Below are 18,291 nucleotides of genomic sequence, written 5' to 3' on the forward strand. Positions count from 1 at the left end.
GTTGTTGTGTTCAAGGGAGGAGGGAAGAAAGAGGAGTGGGGACTGGGGTGAGAGCCACAGGGAGACCAGTTGTGGGCATTGCACACCCAGAAAAAAATTTCAGTGGCCACCCAGGCTCTGTTAGCTCCTGGCTTTGTAGGAGCACATGGAAGGCATTAGGAGTCACTGGCTGATGTGAAGAGTGCTCCTCCTAGATGTGACACTGTGGGCCTCTCCCTGAAGGCGTTTCCTGAAAACATGCACACAGTTTTCTTGCTTGTTCCTAGTAACTCTCTTAATAGAAAATTGTGTGTGTGTGTGTGTGTGTGTGTGTGTGTTCAGTACTGGGGATTGAGCCCTGGGGCACTCTGCCACTGAGCTATCATCCCCAGCCCTTTTTATTTTTTATTTTGAGACAGGGTCCAAGTAAGAGGCTGGGGCCTTGAACTTGGGCTCCTCTTGCCTCAGCCTCCCGAGTGAGTGGAATTCAAAGCATGCACCACTGTGCCCATCTCAATAGAAGATTCTACCGGCCTCTTTTCCAAAGGATGTCGAGCCAGGCCTGATTTTGGTCGGGAGGCTTCACTCAGTGAAGCAGTTGTTCTTTGGGAGGTGTTGAGCCTACAAACTGCCTTGCCGGCCTTGGGCATTTTATGACTATTTGGAAGTGGCTGCGGCCATTATTGGGCCTTATTTGATGCAGTAAAACATCCCATTTGGCCCCTGGGCTCTGAGATGTGTTTCAGTGCGGTTCTCCACGGGCATGATTTGTCGCTGCCACAGTGGGAGGGAAGAGCCAGGATGCAAACTCACTCTGCGGGCTCGGGTTCTGTTCCTATGAGCTTTGCCATGGTTTCTCTTTCGAGATTGGCAATTTAAAAGTGACATCCGTATATCTGGACCTCTTACCTAAGGCTCTTGCTTGGAGTGCTCAAGAGACACCATTTAGCCTCCACCTGCCCAGTGAGGTGAATCAAGACTATTAGTCCATTTGTCAGATGGAAGGACAAAGTAGCAAAAGGCCCTCCCAGCGTCACAGGGGCAGCTGGAGACATGGGCAGGCACATTTCCAGGCATCTTTCTGCTACTTTAGGTCCCCAAAGGATTAATCCACAAAAGGGCCCCTGGATTTTCCTGGGCACATTTCTTTTTAGAGCTAATACCAAATTGGATTTGTTTGTTGGGATGGACGCGGCTTTTCATTCCACCTCTGTTTAGAAATAAGCGTGCAGACAGCTCTCCCTGTGCGCATCACCAGATGGCATTTGGGTGCAAGCCGTCACTAGCAAGACTGCAGAAGAGCTTCATCTGGCCACTTTATAGCTGCAGCCCCCTTCAGCAGCCCTGCCCCCCTTTGGCTCCAGTTTGGGAGGGGGGGATGTTTACCACACCCCAAACCGAAGACTAGATTGGAATTTCCTGCTACTGGATGTGGCTGTCACCCTTCTGCTTAGAGTCTGCTTCCCCCCGTGGCTCCTTGTGCCAAACAATCTGCATGTCCTTTTGTATCGCCACCTTCCCTTGCTCCTTCATTTTCAATATGTAGTGGTGGAGAGGAAGTATAACATGATTTTAGGGCCTGCATTTCAATTCCATTGCATTTTTATGGGACAAGCAGAGTCTCCATGCCAGGAGTTATTAGGTTAGTATCTAAAATGGGTTCAGTGCTACTGGCATTATTGTTTAAAATGAATTAGACAGCCCCCTCCCACCTTCCTTTCCTCCTCCCTTGGGATGAGTGGATTGAGGCGAGGCCCCCAGAGACTAGTTGAAGGAATCCTGGCACTCTGATTAGTTTTGTTCTCCCAGCTTAATTGTAGAGCTTCCTTTCTCTCACCACTGATAGCCGAAGTGGCTCTCTGTCCTGCCCACCCCTCCACCCCCTTTTGCTTTAGGAACAAGATTATCACAATGCGGCCTTGTGAATCAATTTTCTCTCTGTGCTGATGAAAGTGTAATTCATTCTTAATCAAGCAGCCTTGCTGCTGCAGGCTCCGTGCCGGAATACATTTAGTTACCCTCCCATCACTTTGGGAAACAGTCCCCCAAAAGGACTTTTAGAGGAGAGCTGGAGGAATTGGCAGCCAGCCAGCGCTGTGGGTCTCCAGCAGGGGGCACTCTTAGGAGTGATGTTGGGGGAGCTGTGCTTCCACGTGGGTCACCAGGCAGGGAAGAGCGCTTGTCACAGATACCTTCCAGGTTTGCTGTCTCCAGGCCCTGGGGACGTTTCTCCAGAGCATCTTGATGGGCTGCCTGTCACATAGCAGTGAGCAAGAGCCGGCTGCATCAGATCGCTTGCCTGAGTTAGGGAGACCCAGCTGGGTGCCAGGTCCTCTTCTAGGGTTGGGAGGAGCCGGCCTCCTGTCTTTTATAAGGAGACAGATTTGTCTTCTGAATCTGAACTGGTTTAAATTGGGTGCAAGGTTCATTTTTGTCATATCACATAGTTTGCAGAAAAGAAGGAGGCCTAGCTCTGCCAGGTGGCTTCCTTTCCTGCCCTTCTACAGCTTGGCGGCCATCACAAACAACTGGTTGTTTGATGGAGCAGAAGGTGGGGTGAAAGGTGATTGTGACAGGGTCAAGTCTGAATGCTGGGCAGGAGGTAAGAGCCGGCTTCGCAGGTGGATCAGAGGCCCCATAAGATTAAAAAAGAGAGAGAGAGAGCGAGAGAGCCGTACAGATCTGCCACAGAGAAAGAAAAGGAAGTCAGTCTCTTCAGAATGGACTTGAATTAGTGACAGACTTGAACAACTGGTTCAGTCAAGAGAAGACTTAATTCCTCCTGTATTATTCACACGGCTGATTCTAATCAGATGTGAAGAGACAGCTGGAAGAGAGCAGCAGGTCAGCCTGGTGCCTGGTGAGAGACTTGGTGTTCTTTTAGTCATCTTTAGGAAACTGGCAGGAGCACTTTGGGTTGGAGACTTGGAGCAGGGTCCTTGTGGTTTACAGTCTCCACTGCCAGGACTCCCGCGGTTGGCCCTCTCTGTATTCACTGTGAATTCTGAAGGACAGTGCTGGAAAGACATGGTCACCATTCACGTGCAGCAGAGCTCTGCTCCCTTGTCCTCAGAAGGATTCAAAGGAGGCCATCAGATGAGGAGGCCCCACGGATACAGCCATTGTCAACTGGACCCCCGTTGTGTATCCGTGAGCCGAGGCTCTTCACTTCCCCAACAACTGAAATGCAGAGACGTCTTCTAGGCAGCTTTCTAGACACCCTCCAGGCAGCCTGTGTGCACTCCTTCCTGCAGGCTTTCCCCCTGCAGGCAAGGCTTGCACCTGGGCAAGCCATTGCTGTGTTGCCAAAGGGACCACAAACATCTTTGCTTGGAATTCCGGTGACAGGTGGGACTCACGGGACTGCTTCCATTCTCAGCTCACAGTGCAACCTGGGACAAGGTGAGGGCCTTAGCAGGATCATCTCCATGGTGCTTTGTGGCTCTGGCAAGCAGAGGTGTTGTTATGTTGTGCAGAGATAGCCAGGCAGGTCACTAGGCAGTAAGACAGACCAAGTGTTGCCATGGGCTGGTGAATCTTGGGGTGTAAGAGCCACAGGGAAACCAAAGAGATTTTTTAGCAGGTTTTCATGAGTGGAAAAAGAAGACCAAAGTTTGTTTTATGAAGGGCTCTTTGTGCACTTGCTGAGTCTTTGCCTTCTCTTTTATGAACACGTACTGCTGCAGCTCTACTGCAAATGTGCCAGTAAGCTTTGCACAATGCTAGTGGCAAAGGATCCACAGGTGAGGGGAATCTGCCCACTGGAGTGCCCAGCACGGAACACAGTTGGCAGAAGCAGTGGGCAGTGGTGCAGGGAAGGGCTTCCTGAGTTATCTGGAGGAAAGAAGCTTCTCCGCACAGACCCTCATGTCACTGCTGCCTCCCCCTGTGCTCTCCTAGTCCTGCCAGGAAGAGGGCCTTTGCTGTCTAAGATAAAGGCTGCTGGTGGGGGAGAAGCAGCAGAGGCCATGGTGGGGACCGGAAGGGTTCCTTGCCCTGGGAGTAAGCTTGTGTTGTAAATGCCTCAGACATCGAGGTTCCCAGTGGAATTGAAATTGCCAGGAGCTATACTGTGAGCTTGGAAGATGAGGGCAGCAGCAGCCAGGTCTGCCTGTGGGTGGTGACCAGAGGAGGCTCCCGTTGCCCTCAGTGACCAGCCACCTCTGACCAGTGAGTCTAGCAGCCTCAGAGCCTTCTGGAAGACTGTGATGCTCTCTCTCTCTTGCATGGTCAGAACATCAACTTTCCTCCAAGCCTTTCCTTTCTTTGAGGCTGAAGGCAAACTCCTGAGCTGGCAAGAGAAGAGGTGGGCCAAGCCCTGCCCTGCAGCAGGGAGTGGGCATTGATTGGGAAGTGGCCTGCCCACCAAAGAGCGCTTAGCATCCTAACAAGCACATGCTTGAGTAACTGGAATCTGGCACTGCCGGCACTGCCAAAACCCTCCCCTGGCACCTCGAGGGGACAGCCAGCACACTCCTCTGGTAGAGGATCCAGGAATTCTTGGAGCCAGCATTGTGCAAACAGGCAGGAGGCTCTCGGAGGCCCCCACAGCCTGGGCTCCCTGCCTGAGGAAGTAGCCAGGCCTCTCTGGGCAGCGCTTGCCCTGTCTCAGAGGCCAGTGTGACCCTGCCTTTGCCCGCAGCCTTTCCTAACAAGCGCTGTGCTCTGCTGCCCCTGGGGAGGAGAGGAGCCAGGGCTGAGGGGAGGGAAGAAACGTGATGCTGCTATTAGTAATAACAGCTGCCAAGTTCTCAGCACGTGCCAGGAGTGGTGCTGCATTTCCCAGGTCCCCTGCAGTTCCCCTGTGAGGAAGGGGCTGCCACATCCTGTTTATGGTGGAAACTGAGGCCAGAGGGATTCAGTGACCTGCCCAGGGCCACCCAGCTGGTCAATGGGCCACACGATGTGGGTCAAACTGTGTTTGATTCAAAGTGGCCGTGAGCATGGTTTTGTCCCCAGCAGGGCCTCTGCCCGCTGAGGAGCCTTCTGAGGTCGCTTCAGAAGTGTGGGGGAAGCCAGAGCGGAAATGTGAGTTCACACCATTAGATTTCAGCCCTGAGCCGAGAGGGTTTTTGTCCCAGAAGGTCTCTGGTTACCATCCTGGTTCCCATTATCACAGGGCACACAACTGCTGGCCCTTTTCTGATTGCGTAGAGGGAGAAGCCTGTCCAAACGCAGCTCTCTTCTGGAGGGAGTTCCGTTTCAGCAAAGAAAAGCTGTCTCCATTCCCGTCAGAACTGGGCTTCCACAGGGCTTCTGGAATTGGTTCCACTAAGGAAACAGCTCAGATGCCTCCCTGCATTCCGCTTGTTAGTCGGGAACTTCAAGGCCAAAAGATTTGGCAGGATTTAAAGAGTCGGCTCTCAAGCTGTCTCATTTTGAGCTCGCTAATGCTGCCTGTCTTTTGATGAAGTGGTTGGTTTGGAGTCTCCCTCCCATGCCCTTTGTAGAGCCCTGGGTAAGACAGGGCTCTTCAGATTTGGAGATTGCCGAGGTTTCTGGCGGCGGGGAGGGTGTGACCAGCTAGCCTTCCCCATGGTTTATTCCCAGAGGAAAGAGAGAGGCTCAGAGAGGTTAAGGATGTTCCCTGGGGCCCCCCCAGAAAGCTGGTGGAGAGGGTTGGTCTGGGCCTTTCTCAGCCCTTGCAGATCTCCTGCCTTGCCCCTCATCTTGCCACTTAGTTGTCATTACGGTTCACATCCCATTCACTCAACATGCTCTGTGCTGCTACCCAGTGCCAAGCACTAAACTAAACGTTTTGGGGGGTTTTGAAGATGGGCAGTGTGGACTCCCTGGCTGCCCCTTTGCCAGCTCTCCTCTGGGAAGTTCTAGAGCTAAATCTAGAACACAGTCTTGCCCCAGTGGTTCTACTTCAGGAACAGAGCAGGGAGCAGGGCAACAGGAGGGCATTGTGCCGGATCCCTCTGTTTGAGGAAAGGCTAGAAAGTAGCCCCAGAGTCAGGGACTCAGGAGGCATGAGTCTACAAATTACCATGCTGAGTGTGGCCCTGGAACCACCTCTCCCCTTCTGAGCTTTCCTGACCCCATCCTTCCTGGGAAGGCCTTACAATTGATGGCCAAAACACTGCCCATACACCCTCGTCCTCCCTATCGGTCCCACATAGGGAGCCTGCTGCCTCCTAGCTCCTAAAGAGAGGCCCCGTCTCAGCTCCTGGGCAGTCTGCTTTGAGGCCACCTGAGGAACCAGGAGCAGAAAGGACAAGCCCTTCCTTGTCTCACGCAGCCTGCCTTGCCTGGGAGTAAGGACAGAGAGGTTTACCCTGCTGGGCTGGGCCTTGAGTCCAGAGAGGAAAAGCATTCCAGGCTGGTGTCGCCATAGACACCACAGAGGTAATGTCTCAGAGACTTTCAGAGACAAGAATATGAGAATCTGGTAAAATATCTAGGGACCCGCTGTCTTCTATGAAATGGCAACATTGATGACATTTTCCTGCTAACATGCTTCTGCCCACCAGCCATGCCTCCTGGCATGTCCTCCTTTGCCACCTAATTTGAATTCTGGGGCAAATCTGCAATCTTATTTGAACTTGACCACCAACCTTTTGAACGTCTACTTGAACAGGCCTCCCTGTCACTCCAAACCACCTTTGAGGTTAGTCCATGCAGCAGGAGGGGATCCCACGTGAAAGAACAGAAACACACTGCCCCTTTCACTTCTTCTCTGCTCTCTTACAGCTCACTTTGCAGAGTGCCAAGTCCCGAGTGGCCTTCTTTGAAGAGCTCTAGCAGGTGACCCGGCCAACCCAGGATCTGCCACTTCTGCTGCTACTGGCACCAGCGGGATGGGTCCAACACCATGGAAACCATCCAAAGGGGGCTGCCTGGGGGCTCCTGTGGGAGCTCCAGAATTTCCCCCAGCTTAGTGGAGAGCCCAACCCCCTTCATGTGCAATTGCCTTTGAACTATGACCCTGTAGAGATTTCTCTCGTGGTGTTCTAGTTCTCCTGACCTGCGACTCTAATTTTTTTGAGAAGTGTTTGTCTTTTTTTTGTCTTATGTGGGATCCTATAATTCCTTTGTTCCGGCACCATGGTGCGTGTGTGTCTGCCCAGGGCTGACCTCCATAGCCTTGTCTAGGAAGTGGTTTTAGGGAGTGAAGTGCAGAGGCGTCCTGGAGGCCAGGAGGCTGGTCTTACCACCCCACCCTGCCCAGGGTTCCAGAATGTCCATCCCCTCCACGGACAAAGACCTGGCACGCAGTGAAGCAGTAAGCCTGGCTGAGCCGGGGCCCAGAGCAGCCGGCTGTTGCACATTGTCGGCGAGCCTGCCCAAAGCTCAGGACCAGCAAAGTGATGAGTCCTCAGCCAGCCACCCCCGGGGCAGCGCTCTGGCTGCCAGCTGCTGGGTAACAGGCAGGCCAGCTGTGACTGGGGAGAGACTCGGGGAAGAAGCTGTGAGGAATGGCCAACAGCCAGCCCGGGACTGGGTGGCAAACAGAGCTGTGTAGGGAGTGATGGTACAGTGTTCACCCACCAGCCACCCCAGCCCGGGCTCTGAGAGGCAGGCAGAGCCACATGTGTCTTCCCCGCCCCCTGAGCATGGAGGACTGGGGGCTCCCTGGTCAGTTCTCATCAGCACCTGGAACCCCAGGCATGACCAGGAGTGTGGGTTGCTCCATAGCTCCGGGCCCCACGGGTACTTCTAGCTCCAGAGCTCAGTCCTCCCGCATCACCTCTACTCCAGGCCACGTGCCAGCAGGACCTTCGTAATCTTCACTTGTACCTGGACTTCATTTTGCTCTTTCCTTTGTCCCCCCACCGAAACCCCTTTATTTTGTGTCCTCTTGGGGGCCCCATGAGGTCTCATCCCTTCCAGCTGCAGCCTGACTCAGGTGTCCACTCACAGGCGGTGCTCACACAGGCGGGGCACAGCTCAGCTCCTTGCCTGGCAGCAGACTCACCCCATGACTGTCCCTCCAGGGTCTGGGGCCACCTCGGGTCCTTTTCTCCACGACTGGTGTTGCTGCTGTAGCCAACCAGAGCCCTCAGGTCCTAACACTTGGGCCATCATGCAGGGCAGGTGATATGTCTTAATCAGGGAAAAGACATTTATTAACTGAAGACAGATGAGGACCTCGAGGGGCCCGAGGGCAGAGGCTGTCTCAGATGATTCCATTTGGGTTTGAGAAACAGACGCTCATGAGATCCTGCCTTATTTCCACGGTCAGTCTGACCGAACAGCTGGCTGCCCCCTTCTTAAGCCACCTTGCTCCTAGGAAGCCAGCTCTGGGCACTCAGGGTGGGACTCTAGAGTAGAACCTAAAAGCAGATGGCTGTGACTGATAGGGAGAGTCGTCGGGAGCTGAAGCCTTGGGCATTTGCAAAGTCAGGTCTGGCTCTTGTGCCTGACTCTGTCTTCTCGGGTGTAAAACCCATCCCTGAATTTCTACCAGGACTTACTTTCCTCCGATCTGTAAATTTAATCTTTAACAGTGGCTGTGGGGCACAGGAGCACGATGGTAGTTTATAAAAATGATGTCGGGCTGTGTTTTTTAATTTAACTGCTGTGTGTATCTCTGAAGTCCAAGAAATGCCAAGCCGTGTGGCCAGGCTGAGCTACAGCTGGTGCACCTGGGACCCGGGCTGACCTGGGAAGGAGGGCCTGCCAGTGACACAGCCAGAAGCCCTTCGGCCCTCCCTAGAGGGAGAGTACGGGGCCCTCAGAGAGTCTTGAGCCCCAGTAGAAAGAGAAAGAATGGAAGCACTTCCTGGTTTGTAGAGACCTGTGGCTGTGGCTGAGGTGACTGTTCTTTCTAGTGAGTTTTTGTTTTTATTTTTTTATTTTTTTGGTTTTGTTACTGGGGATTGAACCCAGGGGTACTTTTTCACTGAGTGAAGTCTCCAGTCTTTTTTGAGGGGAGGGGTACTGGGGATTGAACTCAGGGGCACTTGACCACTGAGTTGCTTAGGGCCCCGCTTTTGCTGAGGCTGGCTTTGAACTCATGGTTCTCCTGCCTCAGCCTCCCGAGCTGCTAGGATTACAGGTGTGCACCACCATGCCCAGCCCCTAGTCCTTTTTGTTTGTGTTTCTTTTGAGACAGGGTCTTGCTAAGTTGCCAAGACTGGCCTTGAACTTGTAGTCCTCCTGCCTCAGCTTCCCGTCCCTGGGGTTAGACATGTGCCACCGCACCTGGCTGCAGTGAGCATTTTTTTAGAGCATGGGAGCTTGTCAAGTAAGGAAGTCTCTGAGGTTCAGAGAGAACAGGGCCCTGGCTGTGATCATTCATTACCGGTGCTTCTGGTGGCTTAGGCAGAAGCACCACCAGTACTGAAAGCAGTCAGGAAGTCACCGCCCAGCTCAGGACTCTGTGGGGCCACGCTGTTGTTCCATAGCTGTTCGCACGTGTTTAGTTGAGTCCCCCCTCAGTCATAGCAGCACTGTGACCCACAGTCTCCCCTCCATTATTCACACACCTGCCAGGCCCTGCTAGACAACGCCCCGTGGCATTACATAACATTTCGTGAATGACTGTGTTTTGTCATCTTGGGGACAGGTTTCTTGCTCTCCCTCTCTTTTTCAAAAGTCCAGAGGCTGACAACCAGTGACAGTGACTAAGTGTTCCTCCCTGACAGGGCTAGGACCTCGCAGCCCCTGGCGGAGCAGCCTTGGCGAGGATTCAGCCTCTCCCAGTGGCCCTGGGGCCAAGCCGGCCCTCGCGGGATTCCAGGGATGCTGCATCCATTTTCAGAGACATCAAGCGGCACTTCTTCCTGTAGGGCCTGACTCATGCCTCCTGTCAGGTCCAGACCATCGAAGGCTATTTTCTATTCTGGGGACTGTTGTAATTTAAGTGATTGTTTTAATAAAAATTCTAAGCTCTAACTGTTTGTCATGGGCTTCCTCAGTTTGCATGTCGCTCACACTGTTGAGGTGGCAAGCCCAGGGCTGGGCGGTGGGGCCTGCTGTGTGGTTCCATGAGGACAAGGGCCTTCGCCCTCCCAACTGCCCGGATTTCACCTCCACCTGTGCTCATGGCAACATCCTGCCAACACCTTCACCTCAGGACTTCCTGTGGGTCACGCTGAGGTGTGGAAAGGGCCCTCCGTGGGCCCTGCCTGCCCCCGACTCCAGACCTGAGAATTAGGGAACTGGAGAAGGTGATCCCTCCAGGCACTTTTTGCCTCTATGGCTCCCCATTCTGGGCTCAGGAAAGCGGGAGACATGCAGAGCCATGAGGACCCAGGCACCATCTGTAGGGCGGCAGAGACGCTCCTCTTACACAGCTACGCAACGTTCGCACTTGAAATTGGGAACCAGCAGTGCATGCCGAGCTTTTTTATTTTGTTTCTTATTGGGTGGGGGAGGGTACCAGGGATTGAACTCAGGGGCACTCGACCCCTGAGCCACCTCCCCTGCCCTTTTCTCTATTTTATTTAGAGACACAGTCTCACTGAGTTGCTTAGCGCCTCGCTTTTGCTGAAGCTGAGTGCGAACTCGTGATCCTCCTGCCTCAGCCTCCAGAGCTGCTGGGATGACAGGCGTGCGCCCGGCCTCTATATTTTTTTAAATCAACAAATGTCTGTTATTAAGACCAAAACTACCATAGGATAACTCTCCAAATCACTGCAGCCTAAAATCAGAGAGCCAAGTGGCTAATTTGGTTATCAGGATTTTGAGGGAACCTATCTGTCTGATGTGTAAGAATATACTTCATGTTTTAATCATTCACGCTAAGAAAATAGCCATCAAAACACACTCACATGGCACCTAACAGTGTGGTCAGTGACCACATATTCAACAGTGGTCCCAGAAGCTTACATGGTCTCGTGATGTCTTTGTGGAAGTATACTATGATCACACAATGACAAAACTACCTAATCGTGCATTTCTCAGACTGTGTCTCCATCTTTAAGTGATACCTGAGTGTATACAAAATAGTCCCAAAATGTCCTTGCTAAATACTCTTAGTTCTTCAATATATTTTGGAAATATCACTCGTTTTTAAACTATATTTTGAAAATATGTAAAATCAGAGAATTGTAAAACTTAGCAATATTTTGTTAAGTTTTAACATATTCAGTTATTATCTTTTATTAGTAACTAATAATGTAAAACTTCATTTCCCACATGTAAATTGTCATTTTTAATAAGTGGAGGTTGTCTGATTTCTTGGTAGTCAAGCCAGAGAAAGAACTTAGTACATACTGGCTATTTTAAGTTGTCCTGGCAATACTTTTGCCTAACCTTTTTTAAAAAAGACAACCCTGACACCCAAAAGATGCTTACACGGAGATCCCATGGTCCCCATTAGGCAGGATTAGAATTAACAACACCGCCAGGTATTTTGGTGTTAAGGAAATCAGTTGAGCTCTGCTGGTGTTTTTAGTTGGTTGTGATCATGCTCTAAACGCAAAGCTGCTGGCCAGACCTCAGTGCTTCTTTGTGGCATTTGCAGCTGGGTCCCACGGGATCCCCAGTGGATCATTCTGACCTCCCTACCAGCGCTTCCTCCTTTGCCTGGGCCTCGCCTGAGTGGGGAGTGCCTGGCAGCTGTTCCCCAGGGCTGCCTGCCCCAGAAGCCTTCCTGTGGAGGGGAGGATGAGGAGCCACCCACGTGTAATGAAGAGCTGGCAGCCCAACTCTGGGGGGAAAGGTACTGGAGAAGATGGCTGCGACTGTGTCTAATCCAATCTCGCCGTCTGGGGAAGAGAAAGACAGGCGTCTGCATAGCCCCGTCTCCCTCTCAGACAGCCCAGGCAGCCTACTCTCCTCCAGGGAGAGAGGCCAAGGGCTCCCCTCCCAGCCGTGCGGGGCTCCCTGGCAGCCTGTCATTACTGCATTACGGCAGGATCCTGCGGCCGCAGTCCCAGCCCTGGTAGGGAGACCGCAGTTCGCTTGCAGGGAGACAGCTCTGGCGGCCCTAGAAGCAGTGACAGGGCAGCTCCGACAAATTACAGGGCCGTTTATCAGCACGGCAAGGACTCTATCTGACTCAGAGCGGATCCCCCACCGTGTCCTCTCCCGGTTTCCACTCGATGCCCATTTCTCACTGGGCTGGTGGCCTCAGAATAGCGCCTGGCATGTTGCCTCTGAGTCGAAATCAAGACACCTCCTGGGAACTCTGCAGTGGGAGCCCCGGGAGGCTGCTCAGCCGTCCACTCCTCTAAGCAGCTCGAGCTGCCCCGCTCGGCCGAGGGGGAGATCTGGCCCTGCCTTCCCCCAGGGCCTCGCTCTGCCCCCTCAGTAAAGACGGTTGACAATGGTGCCTCTGGGTGTCTCGGGGACGTTGCCAGAATAACATGAAGAACCGAAGCAAAAAGTACTCCGATTTCTAAGAAAAAGAGGGTGTGGATGTGTAGCAGCATTGCCATTATTTATAAGTGACAGGCAGGCAGCATGAAGAAACATGAGCTCCACCACCAGCCTCGGATGCGCTGGGGAAACGGCCTGGCCCAGCCCTGGGCTCAGAGTCCTCCTGGGTTTGGAATTCAGACCAGCCCAGGTTCAAATTGCTGCTTGGCCACTTACCAGCCCTTTGAGTCTAAGAAAGGCAGCTAACCTTTGAGGGTTGCAGTTATTTCATCTGTAAAATGGGAACTTTAGAAGGTTTCATGGGGATTAATGATACCGGAAAACTTGAAGTGCAGTGTTCAGACACACGTCCCCACTCTGAGCTGTGGCTGTCTCTGAAAATTTCCTTTTGGGATCAGGGTTAGAAGGAAGCAGAGAAAAGAGTCTTGGTGACCAGAGGATGTGACAGCTCAGAGGGACTAGGTCCCCATGAGGGCTACCACCCACCACTCGTACCCAGGGCTTAATGAACCTGCATCTGGCCTGTTTGTCCTCACTGTTTGCCCAGTGCCAGCTGCAAAGTCCAGGAGATGATAGATAGCCCTGGACTGGGGCTGCCCGGGAAGGATGTTCTTGTTTTGTCACATTAATACCCTCTACTTGGGTCAATAATTTACTGGAGGCTCAGGACGAGAGAGGAGCTGGGTGGGCCGCACTCGGCTCTGCACGCAGAGCTCTTCCCTACACCCGTGGGTACCTGGGCTGTGAAAACCCAACTGCAGACACCAGGGAGGCACGGCAGTGACCTAATTTTCTCTTATCAGGCATAAGGAAGAAGTCCCCGTGGAGCCTTGCCCATTTCCAATATAAATAATGTAATTCCCCCGCCTGCCTCCTCTGGGGAGGAAGGGGCAGCCTTTGATCTGAAGGAATTAAGTCAGTAAACAAAAGCGAAGAAGGCTGCGGAGGTGTCTTGTGGCAGGCACCTGCTCTGCCATTTGCCCCCGAGAGAGAGAGAGAGAGAGAGAGAGAGAGAGAGAGAGAGAGAGAGAGAGAGAGAGAGAGAGAAAGTTACATTCCAATGAGTCAGTGGGGGCCCAGCCTGGGTCTCCCCAGGTCTCCCTTTATCCCCAGCAGAGCCCGGGAGACACCTTGCCCTGTCCCTGGTGCATATCTGCTACAGCCAAGCCACACACAGTCTTGCTCCTCTCCCAACAGCAGCCTTCCCTTGCTGGGGTCCTGCATACTTTTCGGGAGAGGATAATGCTCAGAGAGGCATATGTGACGCACAGCTTAACCCCAGAGCCACAGGCTGGAGAGGGCTCTGTGCTGGGAGCCCCATGACTGGCAGAGCATTCCTACTGCCCCTTCAGCTCATGCTTCAGGAGAGCTGGCCACAGGGGGCTCTGGTCCCCCAGCTCTCTGCTTCCACTGTGTGGCCTTGATTAAGTCCGTTTTACTCTCTGGACTTCCATGCCTCGGTGGTAGAAGATCAAGTGTGAACCACGAAATCTTCGAGGTCCCCTAAGTTCCAACTCCAGAATCTGGTCTCCTCAGTCATTCTCAAACCAGTGTCACCCTGCTAGCAAACCAAAAATGGGTTACCAGCTCAGGACCCCATAGGGATGGGCCCACAGCCTCAGCCGTAAGGTGGACTAGACCAGGTGGGTGCCTTTCAGAAACAGTCAGCCTGGCCTGTGTTAGAAGTCCCCCGGGCCCCAATCTTTCTTCTAGCCCCAGGTTCCTCTGGCACAAATTGGGGAAGGTCCCTGGCGGCGCCAGCCCCTGGCTTAATAGGAAGGTGCCAGGGCAGGGGGTTGGCATGGCCACTCTGGGCTTTCGTCCCCCCTCCTCCTGAGCAGCGAGTCTCAGCTTCTGTCAAGTCCCGGCATAGGGTGGGGGTGGCATGAGCCTCATGCAGCGTTGGCGGGGTCTGCTGTGACAGTCGCTCTGCCCTGAAACCCACTGGGGACCTCCCTTCTTTGCCCACGCCCCCCCTCCCCCATTTCTCCTCCCAGCCTTCCGCTCCCAGCCTGAGATCCCCAGCTCCTGAGGCTGAATCTATTAAGTCCTTCATATTAACCAGCAAAGGGGAAACAACCCTCTTTCATCTTAACTGGAGTGAATTTGCATTAACACCTGGGGAGTTCTGTTTGCCTTGAGAAAGCACATTGCTATTCTGAGCGGCACACGCCACGGGCCTTAGTCGCAGTATCCTATTCTTTTATTAATACGGCTTTTCTCTCCTCCCTCCTCTTTTCCCATGGAAGGGAGACAGTGGCCAGGGATGCCAGGGCTCCCCACTCCACGTGGGAAGGTCCCTGGAAATGCCAAGCAGTGGGACAAGGGGGCAGCTCCCAGTGACCAGGGGCTTCCAGGTGAAGGTGGGCTGTGAGCTGCCTCTCTGGGCACCCTTCAGGCTCCCGGGGCGGCCCCCAGCCCCTGCCCAAGGTGGCTCCCACACTCCACAGCATCCCCCAAGCACTACTGTGGCCAGTCCGCGCTGGGCTTGGGGTAGGGAGTGGAGTACCTTGAGGAACTTCTTGGGCAGGGGAGGGGTGGGAAGGAGATGCCAGGGGTCTGGAGCTGTAAGCACTCGCTAGGCTGAGCCCCAGTGAGGTCTCCATGTGGAAGTCACAGTGAACCATCCGGGTGCCACTTAGGCTGCTGCATGTCTGTCCCCCTTGGCGGGGGGTGGGGGGATTGCTCCTCCCAGTCCCCAGCAGCAGGACTAATGTCAGCCACCCCCACATCCTGTCCAGGCCGGAGAATATCCGATTGACTTAGGGTCCAGGAAATGTGGAGTCTGGGATGGGCAGTTTGCAGGTCTCAAAACTAGAGATCAGGATTCCAGAAAGAAAAGGGGGACATCAGGGCTGGGGAGATAGCTCAGTTGGTAAAATGCTTGCCTCGCAAGCACAAGGCCCTGGGTTCGATCCCCAGCACCGCAAAAAAAAAAAAAAAGGCGGGGGGATATCAGGGGCAGAGTGGTAGGCCTCTTGCCTCCAAGTCTTTCTGGAGGTCCCACTTCCCTCCCTGAGTTCCCCTGTCCAATAAGTCACAGAACGGCAACAGCCTCAGACTACCCCTCGCCCACCTCCCGGGGACCCCACAAGCTGGGGAGGGGGAGGATGAGCCAGGGCAAACCAGGTGGGGAGCGGGCAGAGGAGGGCCCTATGGGGACTGGTGGAGGAGGAGGAGTCCAGCCCCCAGCTGCCCAGGGTTGAGGCTTGGCCTCCCAGCTTCACATCCCTCTCTCCAGCAATAGAGTCGGTTCCGAATCCTCCACAGGGTCATCCTGGGGTTAAACGAGATCACAGAGCCGGGGTTCTGAGCCCGTGCCTGCCGCAGCGAGAGTTTATTAAATGAGGCCAGCCGCTGTGTGGTTATAGCTATTTACTATTAACTTGTCCTGGATCAGTTATCAAAGAAGACAGCTCAGGGCGGGGAGGGCTGTGGGCCAGAAGGTTCTCACACGGCTCCAACTCCCGCTTATGGACCTAGGGCCACTGTACCCTCCGGATCACCCTGAACCCCACCCCCCATGTGAAGAAAGGCAGATGTGGCCGCCTGGGGGAAGCCTACTAGCCCCCAGGTTCTGGTTATTGTAGGTTCCGGTTATTGGAGCTGGCAGTTGCAAATATCACCAAGTAGGTGACACAGATTCAGCCAGTTGGACACCACCCCTCCTGGGGGAGGTGAGGGAGTCCTGAGATTCTGGGGGCTCTGGCCCAGCGTCAGCATTCCCTGGCATCCCTAGCCCCTCCAGCAGCCCTCTCATCCCCACCCTCAATTGGGCCAATGCCAGGTGCCTCTGTGCTCTCTCTAGTGACATTTACCAGCTGGGAAGTGGCCACCGAGTCGTGAAATCAGTGCGGCCTGGGGCTAGCTCACTTCATTAGAGTTGGCTCTGCTCCGCTGGGTAGATCCGAGCAGACCGAGCCCCTTCCCAGAGTTCACCAGCTCCTCCAAGCCGATCCAGCCCTACCTGCCTGGATCAGGGAGCAGTGGGCCCGTCCCCCATCCCAGCATGGGCTCAGGGCTACGCTGCCTCCTGAACGCCTGGCCTGGTTAGGCCCTGAGAAAGCTGAAAACAATGACAATAGCAGTAACCTGCGTTGGCCTTGGCATACGGATCTCCCCGCAGTCATCCTGGGAAGGATCTCAATCATTGCACACACCAGGGCCCAAGTAGTGGTAGCGCCTCCTGCTTAGAACCTTACCCTGTGGCATCTTGAGGGACCCCCGAGGAGAGCCCTGTGCAACAGAGGATGGACTATTGTGTGCGACAGAGGAGGAAACTGAGGTTCAGGGAGGCCACGTGACTTCTTGGAGCTGAGACTTAAAGCCCACGCTCCCCAGTGTCCAGGCTCATTGCAACTCAGCCTCAGGGAAGAAAGAACCCCTCCAGCCCCAGTCAGAGCCCATGGGACTAGAGTCATTTCCTTTCTTTCACATCAGCCCTCTGAGGGGCTTAGCACAGGGGACAAGCCCAACTGCCTGACCTGAGCTATCCAGGGGAGGGTGGCATTCTGGAGGAACCCAGCTCTCCCCGCACAGCCGGGGAGGAGCTGGGGACATGGGGCATTAGTGCTCCCTGGTTGAAAGGAAAGAGCACACTTCAGGGGGACAGATCTACTCTGCCTCCCCCACCTGGGGGACCCCAAGTAAGTGGTCAGTTCACCTCTTCGAGCTCCAGTTTGCTCAGCTGGAAAACGGGGTCACTGATGTCTGCCTTGGATGAGTAAATGAAATAATGCCCGTAAAGTGCTTGCACAGCGCCTGGCACAGAGCAAGCGCCCACAACTGCCAGGCAGCTCCGCCACCAGAAGGGATGATATCCCGTAACACTCTCATTTATCTGGCAGGCTCGGGCAGGATGCAGCACTCAGACCAGATCCACCTGTAACCTCCCGACTGCCCGGGGCAAGCAGGTGGCCTGAGCCCGCTTGTCTGATTCTCCCTGTGCCCACTTCAGAACCTGCCACGTAGTAGGTGCCCAGTACGTATTTGCTGAGTGGACAAATGAATCCCAGTTGCTGGAGTGAGAATCTCAGTACCAGAGGGTCTCAGTCCACTCCCCAGGCTACTGTGCAATTCAGGTGAAATATTGGCTCAGGAGGAACTTGTTTTTATAATTAGAAGGCCAAGGAGGAGGAGGAGGCGGTATTGACTTCCCAGCAAATGGGTGTGGGGGCTGGGAGACAGTCAGGTGCCCGATGTCCCCCAGGCCAGCTGGTCAGGCCAGCTGAGCTGTGATCACCACCGAGGGCCTGGTCATCACTCAGCAGCCCCTTCCCCCAGCCTCTCTGGCAGGAAGGGAGGAACATTCGTCAAAGTCTCCTTCCCCCAGTGACCCAGATAGATACGCAATCCTGCCTGAATCCACTGGCCCTGCCCTATGGCTACCTCTTCCTCCTTCCATCAGCCTGAGGAGCAGGGGCTAGGTGGAGGGCATGACCTTAGGCTGGCCTGTCCTAAGCACTCTCTACATGCCAGGCACTGGACCTATTTCTGTGAATCTTCTTCTTTCGGGAGAGCTGGCCACAGGGGGCTCTGGTCCCCCAGCTCTCTGCTTCCACTGTGTGGCCTTGATTAAGTCCGTTTTACTCTCTGGACTTCCATGCCTCCGGTGGTAGAAGATCAAGTGTGAACCATGAAATCTCCGAGGTCCCCTAAGTTCCAACTCCAGAGTCTGGTCTCCTCAGTCACTCTCAAACCAGTGTCACCCTGCTAGCAAACCAAAAACGGGTTACCAGCTCAGGACCCCATAGGGGTGGGCCCACAGCCTCAACCGTAAGGTGGACTAGACCAGGTGAGTGCCTTTCAGAAACAGTCAGCCTGGCCTGTGTTAGAAGCCCCCCAGGCTCCAAGCCCCCAGAGACTCACCCAGAGCTACCCATGTGAGTCCCAGAGCCGTCACGCAAACACTAGTTGGTCTGGTCCCAGAGCCCCTGCTTTTAACCCGTGCAGTCCCCACAGGCCTCAGTTTCCCCTTTGCACTAGAGAGCTGCAGTCTTCAGAAGGTCCCACCCAGAGGAGCCTGGCGGAGAGGCCACA

General features: G+C 54.1%; 1 protein-coding gene across 7 annotated transcripts in view; it reads left to right on the forward strand.

Moving 5' to 3' along the window:
* NF2 (NF2, moesin-ezrin-radixin like (MERLIN) tumor suppressor) overlaps nucleotides 1–9,822 on the forward strand; it is an 83,378-nt gene extending 73,556 nt beyond the window's left edge. For 4 of the 7 annotated variants that reach the window (XM_079151348.1, XM_079151347.1, XM_079151345.1 and 1 more), the window contains one exon: nucleotides 6,676–9,822. Coding sequence is in view for 3 of the 7 variants with exons in the window: in XM_079151350.1 (XP_079007476.1) it covers nucleotides 6,676–6,733 (58 nt within the window). In the remaining 4 variants the exon portion in view is untranslated. The remainder of the gene's footprint in view (nucleotides 1–6,675) is intronic. The other 3 variants (XR_013765756.1, XR_013765757.1, XM_079151346.1) reach the window with 1 other exon arrangement.
* The last annotated feature ends 8,469 nt before the right edge of the window (nucleotides 9,823–18,291 follow it).

The sequence above is a fragment of the Sciurus vulgaris genome, assembly GCF_902686455.1.
Source record: "Sciurus vulgaris genome assembly, chromosome: 8".
Lineage (NCBI taxonomy): Eukaryota > Metazoa > Chordata > Mammalia > Rodentia > Sciuridae > Sciurus > Sciurus vulgaris.